We start from the raw sequence: 13,471 nt of genomic DNA, 5'->3' as shown, positions 1-13,471 counted from the left end.
TTCTACTACTGCTTATGCCTTGCAAGGATTTGCTTCTATGTATGGAATACTTTATGCATTTTTCTACAGAATTTGGCAATACTCTGTTTTCTGCATTTGAATGGCATTTTCCATTATTTGGTTCTACATATTAATAGCACTGCATTGTCAGATTATGTCTACAGAAATGAATATAAATATTCACTATGTAAGCAGCAGCAATAAATTGAAGCTGAGCATTAGCACTCGGAAGAAGAACTGTGTCACGATTTAAAGATCGAATCGGCAAAGGCTGTCCATGTGCTTAACTAATGCAGGCACAGCTTGCTATTCTGAAGCATGCATCTGTATTTCAAGAAAACGTAGGGGAATCAAGTTGGCCAGAGGCAACACTAATTCCATGCCACCACCCTAAAACAGAATTGCTTCAGAATATTCTGAAAAGACTGAGAGTTGAAAGGAATAGAGGCTGCAGAAAAAGCTCAAGCACATGGTTACAACAATAACAAAGCAATTCATCTAGGCCATGCAAGCACTCAGGTGTAAGGCTAGAAAAGAGCAGAGTAGAACACAGAGACATTGTTTTAAATGTGCAGTATCAGCTTCCCTTGAACAGCTGGGTTTTTCCAGATATAATCTGGTATAAATTTGGGAGCCCGTTTGGTGTACAGCAGTGGGATTCTAAATTGGAGAACCATGTTTGATTCCCCACTCCTCCACTTGAAGTCAGCCGGGTGACCTTGGGTCAGTCACAGCTGTCTGGAGCTCTCTCAGCCCCACTCCTCACAGGATGTTTGCTGTTGTGAGGATAATAATGACATACTTTGTAAACCGCTCTGAGTGGGTGTTGTTGTCCTGAAGGGTGGTATATAAATTAAATATTATTATTATGTTATTATTACTGTCTCATCCCTAATCAGAGCTGCTACTTGCAAATAGCTCCTCCAGAAACAAAGCCGATGCTTTTTCTTGGGCCATGCTGTAGAGTAGGACAGCCAGCATGCTCTCTCTCCCCTAGAGTCTGAGAAGGACACCTTTAGAGAGAGATCAGCCTCCACAAGCATCAGAAATGAGATCTTGGAGGTCTTGCTTCCAGACCTGAGCCAGAACGATCTTGAAGGTGTGGTAACACTATAAAGGCACACTGAGCTATAAAAGATACCAGAAATGGCACTCAAATGGATTAGTAACTTGGATATCAGGGATGGGACTGATATCCCAGCACAGATCCTGCACTTTTAAAACGTGAAAAACAAGTCAAAAGATCACTTACAATCTAAGGTTTATCATTATTGTACACTGGAGAGAAATATATATTTATTATATACATTTGCATACAAGTCTACTATGAAAGATTTGATATGTCACCTTAAATGGATTAATTAATAACACATTTGTCAAGTAATTCTAACTAATGTATGATCAGGAGAATTAAAAAAATGTTTTGCACCACACTCCAAATTCTATTATTCTATTGCAAATCTGAACTATCTGAACACTCCAAATTCTATTGTGCTATTGCAAATCTGCAGACTTAATCTGGAGATACAACAGCAATATCTAAAAAAACATTATTTTGAAACCTGGAAACTGTACTGGATCCACTTTTTGATGTCCATGCGTGGAAGGGGTAAGTGATTTTCATCCATTTCCTCCTCCTTCTGCATATTTCCAATCCTCCCCTCGAACATGCTATTCCTTGTGTCCCTCAAGCAGCAGAATTCTGAACTACTGCAGGGAAATTTAGGAACCTGTACTCCACAGATGGAATCTCTTTCATCCATGGAAATTACTGGTGGATCCAGGCATATAGATATAAATCCAGAGAGGGAGGGAGATGCAGTTTTTGTTAACCAGTGTGGAAAAGCAGATTAACAGTGCCATTCTAAACAGAGTTACACTCTTCTAAATCCATTGACTTCAATGGACATGGATGCAGCTTTGTTTAGGATTGCACTGTAAGTGCCCTGCATATAGTAACAGTGCAATCCTAAGAAGAGTTACTCCAGTCTAAGCCCACTGAAATCAATAGGCTTAGATTGGAGCAACTCCTTTTAGGATTGCACTGTAAATGAATGCCTCAACACTGGTTTTTGACCCTTAACATTAACACTCTGGATCTTAATAATCAAAACCTTCAAAACCTTAATAATATGAAAACATTAACAATGAAGAAAACACATCTTGTTATAAAGAGTATCTCACTAACCACCAGCTGGAGGGACAACTTGATCAAGGAGTTTCATACTAGTTTTCTTCCAGATTTTCTTTATAACTGCTCTGAGTTCTTCATTTGCTTGCTCTAAGTTTCCTGGAGAAGTGTAGAAGGAAAGAGATTAAACTTTGGGGGGGAAACCAAAAGGAAATACATTAATATGGCAATTCTATTAACATAGTACTTTAGCCCCTGTCAAATGCATCCCCTATTTTGATATTTACATGTTTGTGTGAATGTGTTTGTGTGCTTTTATGTCTGTATAAAGGGGACAGAAAATGGGGTAAAACTATTTGTCCATGATATCACAAAAGCAAATTGGTATGAGGGTAATGCTTCCAGTCATCACTCTGAATGGAAACATTACCCTAATAAGGATTTGCTTTTGTGACATCATAATATAGTCAAATTAGATTAGTTCTGAGGCATCATATTCAAATCTGTTCTGAGTGAGGGTAGTACTTTCAGCTACATTCTGATTTGGCTTCATCACATGGTGAAATCTGGTTGGCTGTATAGTGAAGGGATAACAAATACTTACCACAGACCTAATGGCAACACATTTCTTCAGATCTACACAAAACAGCCCATGTGGGGTAGTTGTTAAAGAGTAGCGGATTAGGATCTGGGAGACAGGTTCAAATCACCACACTGACATGGAAGCCTGCTAGGTGACTTTGGGCCAATCACAGATTCTCAGATGAATCTAGCTGAGATGCTTGTTATACGGATAAAATGGAGTAGGAAAGAATGCTTTAAGCCACTTTGGATCTTTACTTTGGAGGAAAGTGAGACATAATTAATTAATTAATTAATTTTAAAAGTAAGGTAGATCTAGATAACTAGTTGATGCCCCATGTGGTTGAAAAGATGCCTCCAAATACATTGTAAATGATGTAATGTATTTGATTATTGTTTTAAAAATACCTTTGTGTATGCATTATTTAGTTTACCAGAATCCTTCTACAACTGTACAAATATGTATCTCTCACAACTGAATTACATACAATAACAGCATGTTGAATAAATATCCAATAATTGTCAAAGGAACGGGTCTTATTTTTTAATGACCTTCAACTTATGGGGAGGTAACAACACTTTCGTATCAGTATTAGTATTATATACTAATAGCAAAGTGGGCCTGAGCTATGGATACTTAAATCTGGAGACTGGAGCCATGAATGGACAATACAGATCTTCCTACACACTTGAAAAATGCCCCCGATTTTCAGAAAACCCTGAAATCTAAAAAAAATACATTGGGGGTTAAAAAAAATTATTAAAGGAGCTCCTATAGCTTTAACCAGATGCCCTTAGTGTATGTTGCTAGGCAATCAAGTAACAGTTAGGTCACTATTCAAGGTTTGGTTTCTGTCAATAAAATGCAGGGGGAGAGGGCAGAGCCCTTTCCAGGGCTGTTTTGGCCTTTGAGGGAAAACGCATTGGGGCCAGAGTTAATTTATAGACTGGGGAAGGCCTATGATCTATGGGTTGAAGTAGCTGCTGTTAAGACCCTAGCTGATGTAAAGGCTCTAATATGCATCGATCAGTTTCTGACTCTCATTCCTGAGCACATTAGACGCCCGCTTATAGATAAAAGCCCATCCACTCTCCAAGAAGCAGGACAATGTGCAGAGTGGTTGGCAGAAGCATATGGGGGGCAGAGACCCAACACTCATCGTGATTGGCGCCCAAGGGAACCCCTGAACCCCTTTCCAGGGCTGTTTTGGCCTTTGAGGGAAAACGCATTGGGGCCAGACTCAGAAGCAACAACTAGGCAACTTTATACCACATGCTTTGCATGACTCACCCAGGACTGGCTGCTTGCTCCTGTTCAACAGCACCCCCCCACACACACACACACAACAAAAGCCAGTGCAGTGGTTAGAGTTTCAGAGTAGGATCTGGGAGACTGAAGTTCAAATCACTACCCAAGTTTAAATCACTCAGGTCACTGAGTGACTTTGATCCATTCAGACACTCACAGACCAACCTACTTCTCATGGTTATTGTGAGGATAATACAGAAGCAAGGAGAATGATTTAAGCTGCTTTGGGTCCCCATTGTGGAGAAAGGCAGTATATAAATGAAGTAAATTAAGAAATATAGATAAAGGGGGGGCAGATAAAAGGTAAGGTGTTTAGTAGGTTTGAAGGAGAGAAAGCTACAGGAAGAAAGATACAGAGAAAGATGAGCTTATGGAGGCTGCAAGGAAGAGGGAAAAAGGAAATTGTGTGGGGAAGGGTTTATAGGGAAAAGTGAAGTACCCCCATAAGTCTTTGAGGTTCCCCACCATTCAATTGGGCCTGGCTCAGCTGCTACCATGCAGCTGGGCATAGAGGAGAGGTTGCCTGCGGGGAAGGGGAGAAGGTGAAGATGGGGGGGCAGACAAATGTGGGTGGGAAGGACAGAAGGAAGCAGGAAAAGGGGGAGAGGCTATGGGGAGCAGAGAAGGAAAGGAGGACATGGTTGGGGGAGGAAAAGTGAGATGACCCCCCCCCCCAACAAGTCCTTGCAGGTCTTCCACTTGTTGGCATCTGAAGCCAAAACCAAGTCACAGTTTTCAGATGCAACTGCATTTGTATTATGAAAAGAACTGTGTCAAAAGTCTCAGAAACGCAAAGGACTGGCTACTGTAAGGAAAGAAGACTTTTCTACAAATCTAGTAGTTAGGTACTCATTTGGGAGTACTTAAATGTTCTGTTTTAATCTGTTGTATCTGATAGGTCTACTGATCTATCACACCCTCAATACAGAGTTGCTTATAAATAAGAACCATAATTGCTTACCTTCTGTTTTAATCTTCAGAGCTGTTCTTACTAAAGCAAATAAAGTAGCATTAAACATGACTGTTCCATCACTGTTTAGGGGCATGTTCATGGCTACCAACCTCTGCAGATGTTTAAAAACAAAAGAAATGTTTAAAAACAAAGGAAAAAACAAAGAAATCTCAGTTTATTTTGGTTTCAAATTTGAGGAAAGAACATGCATATTAATTAAGAGGTGCTGGATTCCAATAACAGGGAATGACTATCTTCATTGTGGCTGCCTTAAGACATCTGGCTTTACATCAATGGTGGCAGAAAGACAGTCTATAAGAACATTTAGTCAGATCCAACAAGGCAATCCTCGTGTTTCTAATAATGTGTAATTTTTACCTGCCCGTTTACAGAGACTCATAGCAGGTTTCAACGTGTTTAAAAATCAAAACCAAGAAGCTGTTCTAAAAATACAGAAGAGGGAACCTTGATGACATCAATACAGAAATGCATGCCTTACACCTTCCTATATTCTAATCAACAACATGCAGCTTGCACTGAGACTTCATAGGACGTTTTCATATATGAAGCTTCAAATGATCCTTGTTCAGTCAGTTTGCAGAATGTAGAATTGCAACTGAAATCACAGGATAGCTGGATCTTTAATTCACATTACTTAATTTTAACTCGGGTGACAAATTTTGTGCTAGTCCATGCAAATGAGATAGACTGGAATGAGCTGTTTGCACTAGTATCAATGAAACTAAATTACTTCCTTTATAAAGCAGGTCAGTAAGGATGCTTGGCTGCACCAGAACTCTCCATAACTTCCTTTTAAAAACATTTCACACCCTTACATTGTTCTGAACCAGTGAGCCAAGAAAAGAATAAGATTTTTTTTCTTGTAGTAGTGGTAAGGGCCAGAAGAAGCCTGGGAAAAGTTGAGGTCATTGTGTTGGAGAATCAAGCTGCTTAAATGTAGAGAAACCCGTTAACTGATAAGGACACAATACAGAAATCTTGACACAAGGAAAGTAATATGTGGAAAGACACCAAAACCTACCTTGCATGCAACTCTGTGAGGACATAATTTACCAAAACCCAGAGGGGGTTGTATGCGTCGCAACAAAGTAACAACATCAAGGTGTTTTATTCTTCCCCTACAAGAGACAGAGTACAGATTGAATACTTCCACATGCCTTTTAAATGACTTTATTCTCTCTCTTTTTGGGGTTTTACATATCTCTGGTGGCAAAGATATGTAAAGATACGGTGGCAAAATGACAAGTTGTACATACTTTGCTTCTGGATCATATTCCGACCATATCCTTTTAAATTCATCTAGGTGATGGGGACCAAGAATAGACCAGTCACGTGTCAGATAATCAAAGTTGTCCATGATGACCGCCACGAAGAGGTTGATAATCTTAAAAACAATTAAAGGAACCCTTTTATAACATTTAAATTGCCATGAAAAATTTCTAATGATTAATGTAGTTCATCACATGCCTGCTCTCTCTCTCTCTCTCTCTCTGTCACATACACACACACACACACTTCAAACTAATCTATGGAAAATTCAATAGTGTAAGAGTGTGGTGTATGATAAACCACATATTTTTATGTATTTCCCTTTCTTACGGTTTCTTCACTATGCACACCCCTTTCCCCTAGATGGCTCCAGTCTTCTAATCCACTTTTAGCTGTGGATGTTCTCTGCAACTGCTTTCCATTAGGCCACCTCAGTCCCCTTTCAGAGGGAAAGATAGTGAAATGTATTTTATTTCCTCCATTTGCGTAATTTATTTATTGAGAGAATTTCTGTGCTGCCTCTCCAGAAAACTTGCCCGAGGTGGCGTGTAAAGTAAAACATGATAAAAACATAAACCAACATAAATTGTTAAAAATGAACAAACTATTAAAGGCCTACCATTTTAACAAACAGATAAAATTTTAACGATTCTAGTTAAAGTCATCCAAGGCTACTGTTAATAGCTATATTAGTGCACCATGATCAGCTCACAAAAGGGAAGGGAATATGGTTGCCAATAGGTCTGAGTAAAAATGCCCTGCCCTTTTAATAGAAGCTTAAAATGTGGAAATGGGCAACAGAATTTCATGGTATGAGGGTAAATAACATCACCTAGAAGGGAGGGTGGCATTTATACATGAGAGAATAGAAGAAAAGTTAATGGAGTGAAGTAGAGATGGGCATGAAATGGGAAAAAAAACAAACCCTGAGTTTCATGGTTCGTCACATTCCACAAAACACGAAACATGAACTTTCACAAAATAGTCCTGTTTCACGAAACTATTCATTAGGTTTGTGATTCATCAGATCCTGGGGACCTACAACAGCCCCCTTCGTACTCAGAGATGCCAAACTCACAGGGAGACTTCAGCAGGCTCTCCTCCAGCCACCGTCCAAGAACCTCTCTTCAGGCTCTCTTTGCTGACTTTTCCCTCCTGTCCTCTTAGCCTCCTGCTTTCTGCCTCTGCTGGAAGAAAAGTCAAGCAGAGCGTCTCTGCTTGGGTTTTCCTCTCTTCAGGTTCTCTTTGCTGACTTTTCCTTCCGTCCTCCCATCCTCCTGCTGCTCTGACATGCCCTCCCCCCGCCTCCAAGTTCTCAAAGGAAAAGCTGAGCAGAGTGGATCCACTCAGGATCCGCTCCGGGGAGATTGGGGAAGGAGGGTGGGAAGGCATGTCAGAGCAGCAGGAGGACAGGAGGTAGAGAGTCAGAGAAGGGTTCCTGAAGCTGGCAAGCAGCGAGCAGTAGCAGAAGGAGCTGCTGAGGCTGCCACTGCCGCTGCTACTCCATCCCGTTCTTAAAAAACGGAGAAGGGAAACAGAGTGGGGTAGGAGTCTCCAACTACAGTTCCCAGGTAAACTTGCACAGATCTGCATTGCTCAGCTCTCAGGCTGGCAGGGAGAGCTGCCTATCAAGGTTATGTTGCCTAGGGAATCAATGGATCGGTGCCAGTCTGTCTGGCATCACAAAGCATTCATGAACCGAACGAAATGGCCCTCAAAGTCATGGATTTTCTGAAAAAAACAGCCCCACGAAAAGCATTTTCGTGATACAAGAATTAGCCCGATTTGTCAAAAAAATTGATTCGTATTTTGATTCGTGCCCATGTCTAGAGTGCAGTTACTCCCTTCTGATCTCCAAGCCATGGAAGCCATGGAAGAGTCACCACTGAGCAACAAAGCACACATATTGCATATAGAAGGTCCAAGCATGGCTTGGCAACTGGCGAGAGTCTGGCATGGCGCCATCAGCAATGGTGTAATGTCACTTCTGGGGAAAACTTGAAAGTGACATTACACCTCAATAGGAATTGCCAGAAACTCTAAGTCATAGAACAGACTGACATCACTTCCAGGTTTTCCCCAGAAGTGATGTCATGCCACCATTGACATCTTTTTTTAAACATTATTTTTCTCCTACTGGCCACAAAAGCAGTGGTGGGAAATAGGAGCCAGCGGTAGGAGATCCCCTGCCCCTAGCATGAAAATGGCAGTCCTGGGCCCAGACAATCACTCACAACACCAGTTAAAAGATCTCAAGTAGTAAAGATGGAAAAGAAGACCTTGAAGAGTTTCTGCCACTATAAAAGTGAATGGGAGATTTGTGATCAGATGCCCTGCAGTGTTGTTTCAAATCACATAAACATATTGCTAATTTTGTATCATGGGATAGGTATTTGGAAGTTTTCCTCCACAAGGTTAACAGCATCTTCAAAGGATGGTCAGAAATCAGCATAGGGAAAATGTTAACCTCTTATGGTCCAAATCTGATTGTTAACCTCCCACAGCTCTCACTACCACTTTCAACTATTTTTCTGACATTGTAAAAGAACTGATCACAGATTTCCCCGCATTTCATCTAAAATACACAGTCCTGGGCAAAATGGACCAATATTCTGACTTAGTATAAGGCAGCTTTGTATGTGATTGTATGAGATCAGAAACTTCACAGGTGATGCTGCAAAGGACACAAATGGGCCTAACTTTAGCTGGGTTGTACCCTTAGTTTCATAATGGAAGCAGCAACAAACAATGATAATATTATATTGAGCAAACCTGAACGCAAACCTTCCATCAAACTTTAACCTTACCATGAAAAAATCTTGAGAGTTTAAAAAAAATCTGTGAGTGTAACCCAGCAGGAAGACCTTGCTGTTGGATTGAGCTGAATATGTTTTTCTCATATGAAACAACAATGTAAATTTTCAGTTGGATTTTGCAAAAAATAACTCCTGCGAATATGATCAGTGGACCTCTCCAATACAAACTATGTTTATTTATTGAAATGTATGGCCATTTGATTTTGATTATGCATGAATAAAAGGTAAAGGTAGTCCCCTGTGCAAGCACTAAGTCATTACCGACCCATGGGGGTACGTCGCATCATGACATTTTCTTGGCAGACTTTTTACAGGGAGGTTTGCCATTGCCTTCCCCAGTTATCTACACTTTACCCCCAGGAAACTGAGTACTCATTTTACCAACCTCGGAAGGATGGAAGGCTGAGGGCCAAGCTATAAGTGATGAATGACACTTGAACGGCAAGTGTATTTCTCCCTGTTCACTTGCACTCCACTCAATCCACTTGCCGTTCAAGTGTCATTCGTCACTTGTAGCTTGGCCCTGAGTCAACCTTGAGCCAGCTATCTGAATCCGGCTTCCGCCAGGATCGAACTCAGGTCGTGAGCAGAGCTTGGGCTGCAGTACTGCAGCTTACCACTCTGCACCATGGGGCTCACTGTTTCAAATATTAACTTTAAAGATATTTTATGAACTCAGATTTATTCTTTAAAGTCATTTTCCTGCTAAAATCCACAGTTTTGCTGTTCCTAGACTCACCAAAAAAGCACACAACATATAGAAAGTAATGAAATAAACAATGGCAAAGTTGCTCCCACATGTGTTTTCTTCTCCTGGATTGTAATCAGACTCTGGATCACATCGTTTTCCAGGCAGACAAGCTAACATGATTTCTTGCCAAGCCTCTCCTGTTGCACACCTATAATACAGAGCAAAGCAAGTCAAAAATAAGACAGATAGCATTTTTTTTTCATTCTGAGTGACTGTATTTTGTACTACTTGCTAGCAGTGGCTCATTGTGATAGGTGCATATCCCCAACATACAGAAGTACATGGGAGTTCAGGTGACCTCCATGCTTCAGCAACCTGCGACTCCTGAACATTATACAATCATGTCACCAAAGTCCCAACTGGAGAGCCAGTTTGGAGGAGCAGTTAAGAGCAGCGGGACTCTAATCTGAAGAACCGGGTTTGATTCCCCACTCCTCCACTTGAAGCCAGCTAGATGACCTTGGATCAGTCACAGCTTCGCCCCACCCACCTCTCAAGGCATTTATTGTGGGGATAATAATGACATACTTTGTAAACTGCTCTGAGTGGGTGTTAAGTTGCCCTGAAAGGCGGTATATAAATCGAATGTTGTTGTTGTTATTATTATTATTATAACACTTCATGTACAAATTCCATCCTGTCATGGCACGCTAGACAGATGTCATGAGACATCCAGTGACCCAGCTTCTTCAACATCCCACTACAGGCTATGTGTGCAAACAGAAGGAGATGAGATAGTATCTTGGCCATTCAGTGCCTCACTGAAAGAGCAGAGATCTTTAGCTGCAGAAGGGAAGACACAACTGTACCATCCTGCTATTTGTGAATGGTGAGAAAAGGTAGAAAGAAGACAGGAAGATTAACCTGGTATACTCCTTATCATTGCTTGCCATTCACATAAGACAGAGACACACCTACATAATGGCCTTTGGCAACCAGCGTGGCCTAATGGCATCATTTGAGCATGCAATGATGAGAGCTGGATGCCACTGTTTTGTGAGGCCTGGCTCATCCTTCTTAATCTCGTTAGAATTTATATCCTTATAGTGTCCTTCAACTCCTTCAGGGTGCCATTGGCACTGAGACTAGGTGCACCATCCACCACTGTTTCCTCATCTGAGGGAGGTCAGGATTGTGCTTAGCACTATAGGAAGGGGGAAATTTTGAGACAAATTTTGTCCTGATATGTTGATAATCTTGGTGGTGGAACTGTTGTCAGGTCATAGCTGACTTATAGCAACCCCGCCGCAGTTTTCAAGGCAAGAGACTAACATAAGGGGTTTGTTCTTGCTTGCCTCTGTAACCCTGGTCTTCTTTGGAGGTCTCTTGTCCAATGACTAACCAAGGCTGACCTTGCTTAGCTTCTGAGATCAGACAAGATAAGGCTTTCCTAGGCTATACAGGTCAGCGTTGCTTATAATCTTGCAGAAGTAGAAATGAGCATCTAGCCATGAGAAGTACGTAAGTAAAGAGGACTGAACCTGTCATGCACATTTCCACACAACTACAGTGAAGAATGGACATGACCAGGATAGCCCAAGCAAGCCCAACCTTGTCGGATTTTGGAAATTAAGCAGGCTAGGCCTTAGTTAGTATTTCAATAGGATACCTTCAAGGAAGACAACGGTTGCTATGTTGAGGCAGGCTACAGCAAACCATCTCTATTCATCTCTTGCCTTGAAAGACTCCATCTTATGAGATCGCCATAAGATGGCTATGACTTGATGGCACTTTACACCACCACAGCGAAGGATGAGGCTATGCCCATCAACAAGAATGTGCTCATTTTTCAAACAGCAGTTTTAACATGCTGGGAAAATATACATTTTAAGTATTTCATTTTAGGATGTGCTTCTAAAAAGGTTTCAAGTGAACAGCTCAGTTCTGAATCTACAGAACATAATTCCTCCTCAAGTACCTCATTTTTATGTAATAATCTTTTAAAGGCTTCACAATTCTATTATTTCTGTTTTAAAGAAAAAAGCTGTAGGAAGAGTGTCTAAAACCTTTTGCTTCCTTGTCATTACATTTATCAAAGGAAGGCAAGCTTACAGTATTGACTTACTGTCAAACTGCCTACATGACTATAATCAAATGAGAGCAACATTTATCTGAAACATCTTAACAGTAATTGAGTAAGAGCCATGACAACATTTATTATTCCTAAACTAACAAGAAACAGCACTCTTATCTGACGTGACTTTGACTAGCGAAGGTAATTTAATACACATAATGCTGATCAATAATGCTGCCACTACAGAATCCGTACATATTCAATAACAGTAACACTATGATAGTTTTAGGTGTGTAGTCATGTTGGTCTGCGGCAGGATTTGAGTCTAGTAGCACCTTAGTGACCAACAAGATTTTCAGGGTATAAGCTTTTGAGAGTCAGAGCTCCCTTCCTCAAGTACAAGTAGGAATGGAGATCCCTGAGCCTTCATGTCCCAGCCAAAAGGTGAGTGGAGTGTTACAAGGAAAGGCATCAAAATGCAAAAACACAACGCAGCTTGATTAGATGGGAGGAATGTAGCAAAGAAGAATGTGAGGATGTAAAGGTGTTCCAGGGGAGGAGGGTGTCATTGTTCCGAATTTGTGAATTAACTCCATTTAAGCAATCTCCCCTTGTAATCTCCCCTTGAAGTTTCTCTGTTTGAGGACAGCCACTTTTAGGTTAGCAATGGAATGTCCTGGAAGATTAAAATGTTCCTCCTCAGAATTTGGAGTATTGTGATTTTTAATGTCAGATTTATTTCCGTTTAATCTTTTATGTATGGACTGACCTATTTGTCCAATGTAAAGAGTAGAAGGGCTTTCCTGATGCTTGATAGCATATATAATATTGGATGCTGAACAAGTGAATGAATCTAAAATGGTATAACTGGTGTTGTTAGGTCCAGCGTTTATGCTGCCGAAGTGAATATGGGGACAGAGTTGGCATCTTGATTGTTGCAGGACTTGGTCCTAAAGTATGTGTAAGTGTTGGGTAGTATGTTGTTATATGTGAGAAACTGTTTAAGGGCTCTCTGTGGGCAAGAAAATGTTTGCCCCTCAACGCCTGCGAGAGAAGAGTATCATTGTCCAGCATAGATTGCAAGTCATTAATGACTAGCAACAGAGACCATTTTTTTAAAAAAGGCTCTAGAAAATGGAGAGCAGGAACACTGCCAGGGCAGTGTGTCAGCCCCAGGAGTGCCCCTGCGCTCCACAGCGGGCAGATTTCGGCCACAAATGGGCCCAATTTGGCCTCAAACCGGCTGAAATTGGCCCACTGTAGAGCACAGGATCTGGAGAGGAGGGCTGCCTCGCCTGGTCTTCCCCTTGTTGGGCCAGGACTTTGTGGGCCTCTGGAAGCGCTGAACAGCACCAGACCTTCCTGCAGCCATGCTGGGCCTTTCCAGGCCTCTGGAGGCCCCAAGGAGATGGTGAGGAGGCAAACCATTTTGCCCCCATCTTACTTCGTATACCTGCATACTGTGCCTGCATGGGGACAGAAAGTGAGTCATCAGCAATACGGTTTGCCTTTTATGTCTTCTGATGCATTGAATTGGTTTGAGCTGAGAGCTGAATGTGACCACCAGTGGTGTTCTATTGTTGTTTCATTTGAGCCTGTCTTGTAGCAGGTTATCCCTTGGTATCA

The 13,471-nt window shown here is 41.4% G+C and overlaps 1 protein-coding gene across 3 annotated transcripts in view; it reads right to left on the bottom strand.

Moving 5' to 3' along the window:
- CACNA1D (calcium voltage-gated channel subunit alpha1 D) overlaps positions 1–13,471 on the bottom strand; it is a 365,621-nt gene that overhangs the window by 75,361 nt on the left and 276,789 nt on the right. For all 3 annotated transcript variants that reach the window (XM_054975338.1, XM_054975339.1, XM_054975340.1), the window contains 5 exons: positions 9,820–9,979; positions 6,252–6,379; positions 6,017–6,113; positions 4,984–5,086; positions 2,189–2,290 (listed from right to left, as the gene is read on the bottom strand). In XM_054975338.1, the coding sequence (XP_054831313.1) occupies positions 2,189–2,290; positions 4,984–5,086; positions 6,017–6,113; positions 6,252–6,379; positions 9,820–9,979 (590 nt within the window). The remainder of the gene's footprint in view (positions 1–2,188; positions 2,291–4,983; positions 5,087–6,016; positions 6,114–6,251; positions 6,380–9,819; positions 9,980–13,471) is intronic.

This window comes from Eublepharis macularius, chromosome 4 (genome assembly GCF_028583425.1).
Source record: "Eublepharis macularius isolate TG4126 chromosome 4, MPM_Emac_v1.0, whole genome shotgun sequence".
Lineage (NCBI taxonomy): Eukaryota > Metazoa > Chordata > Lepidosauria > Squamata > Eublepharidae > Eublepharis > Eublepharis macularius.
This window is presented reverse-complemented; position numbering and strand designations above follow the sequence as displayed.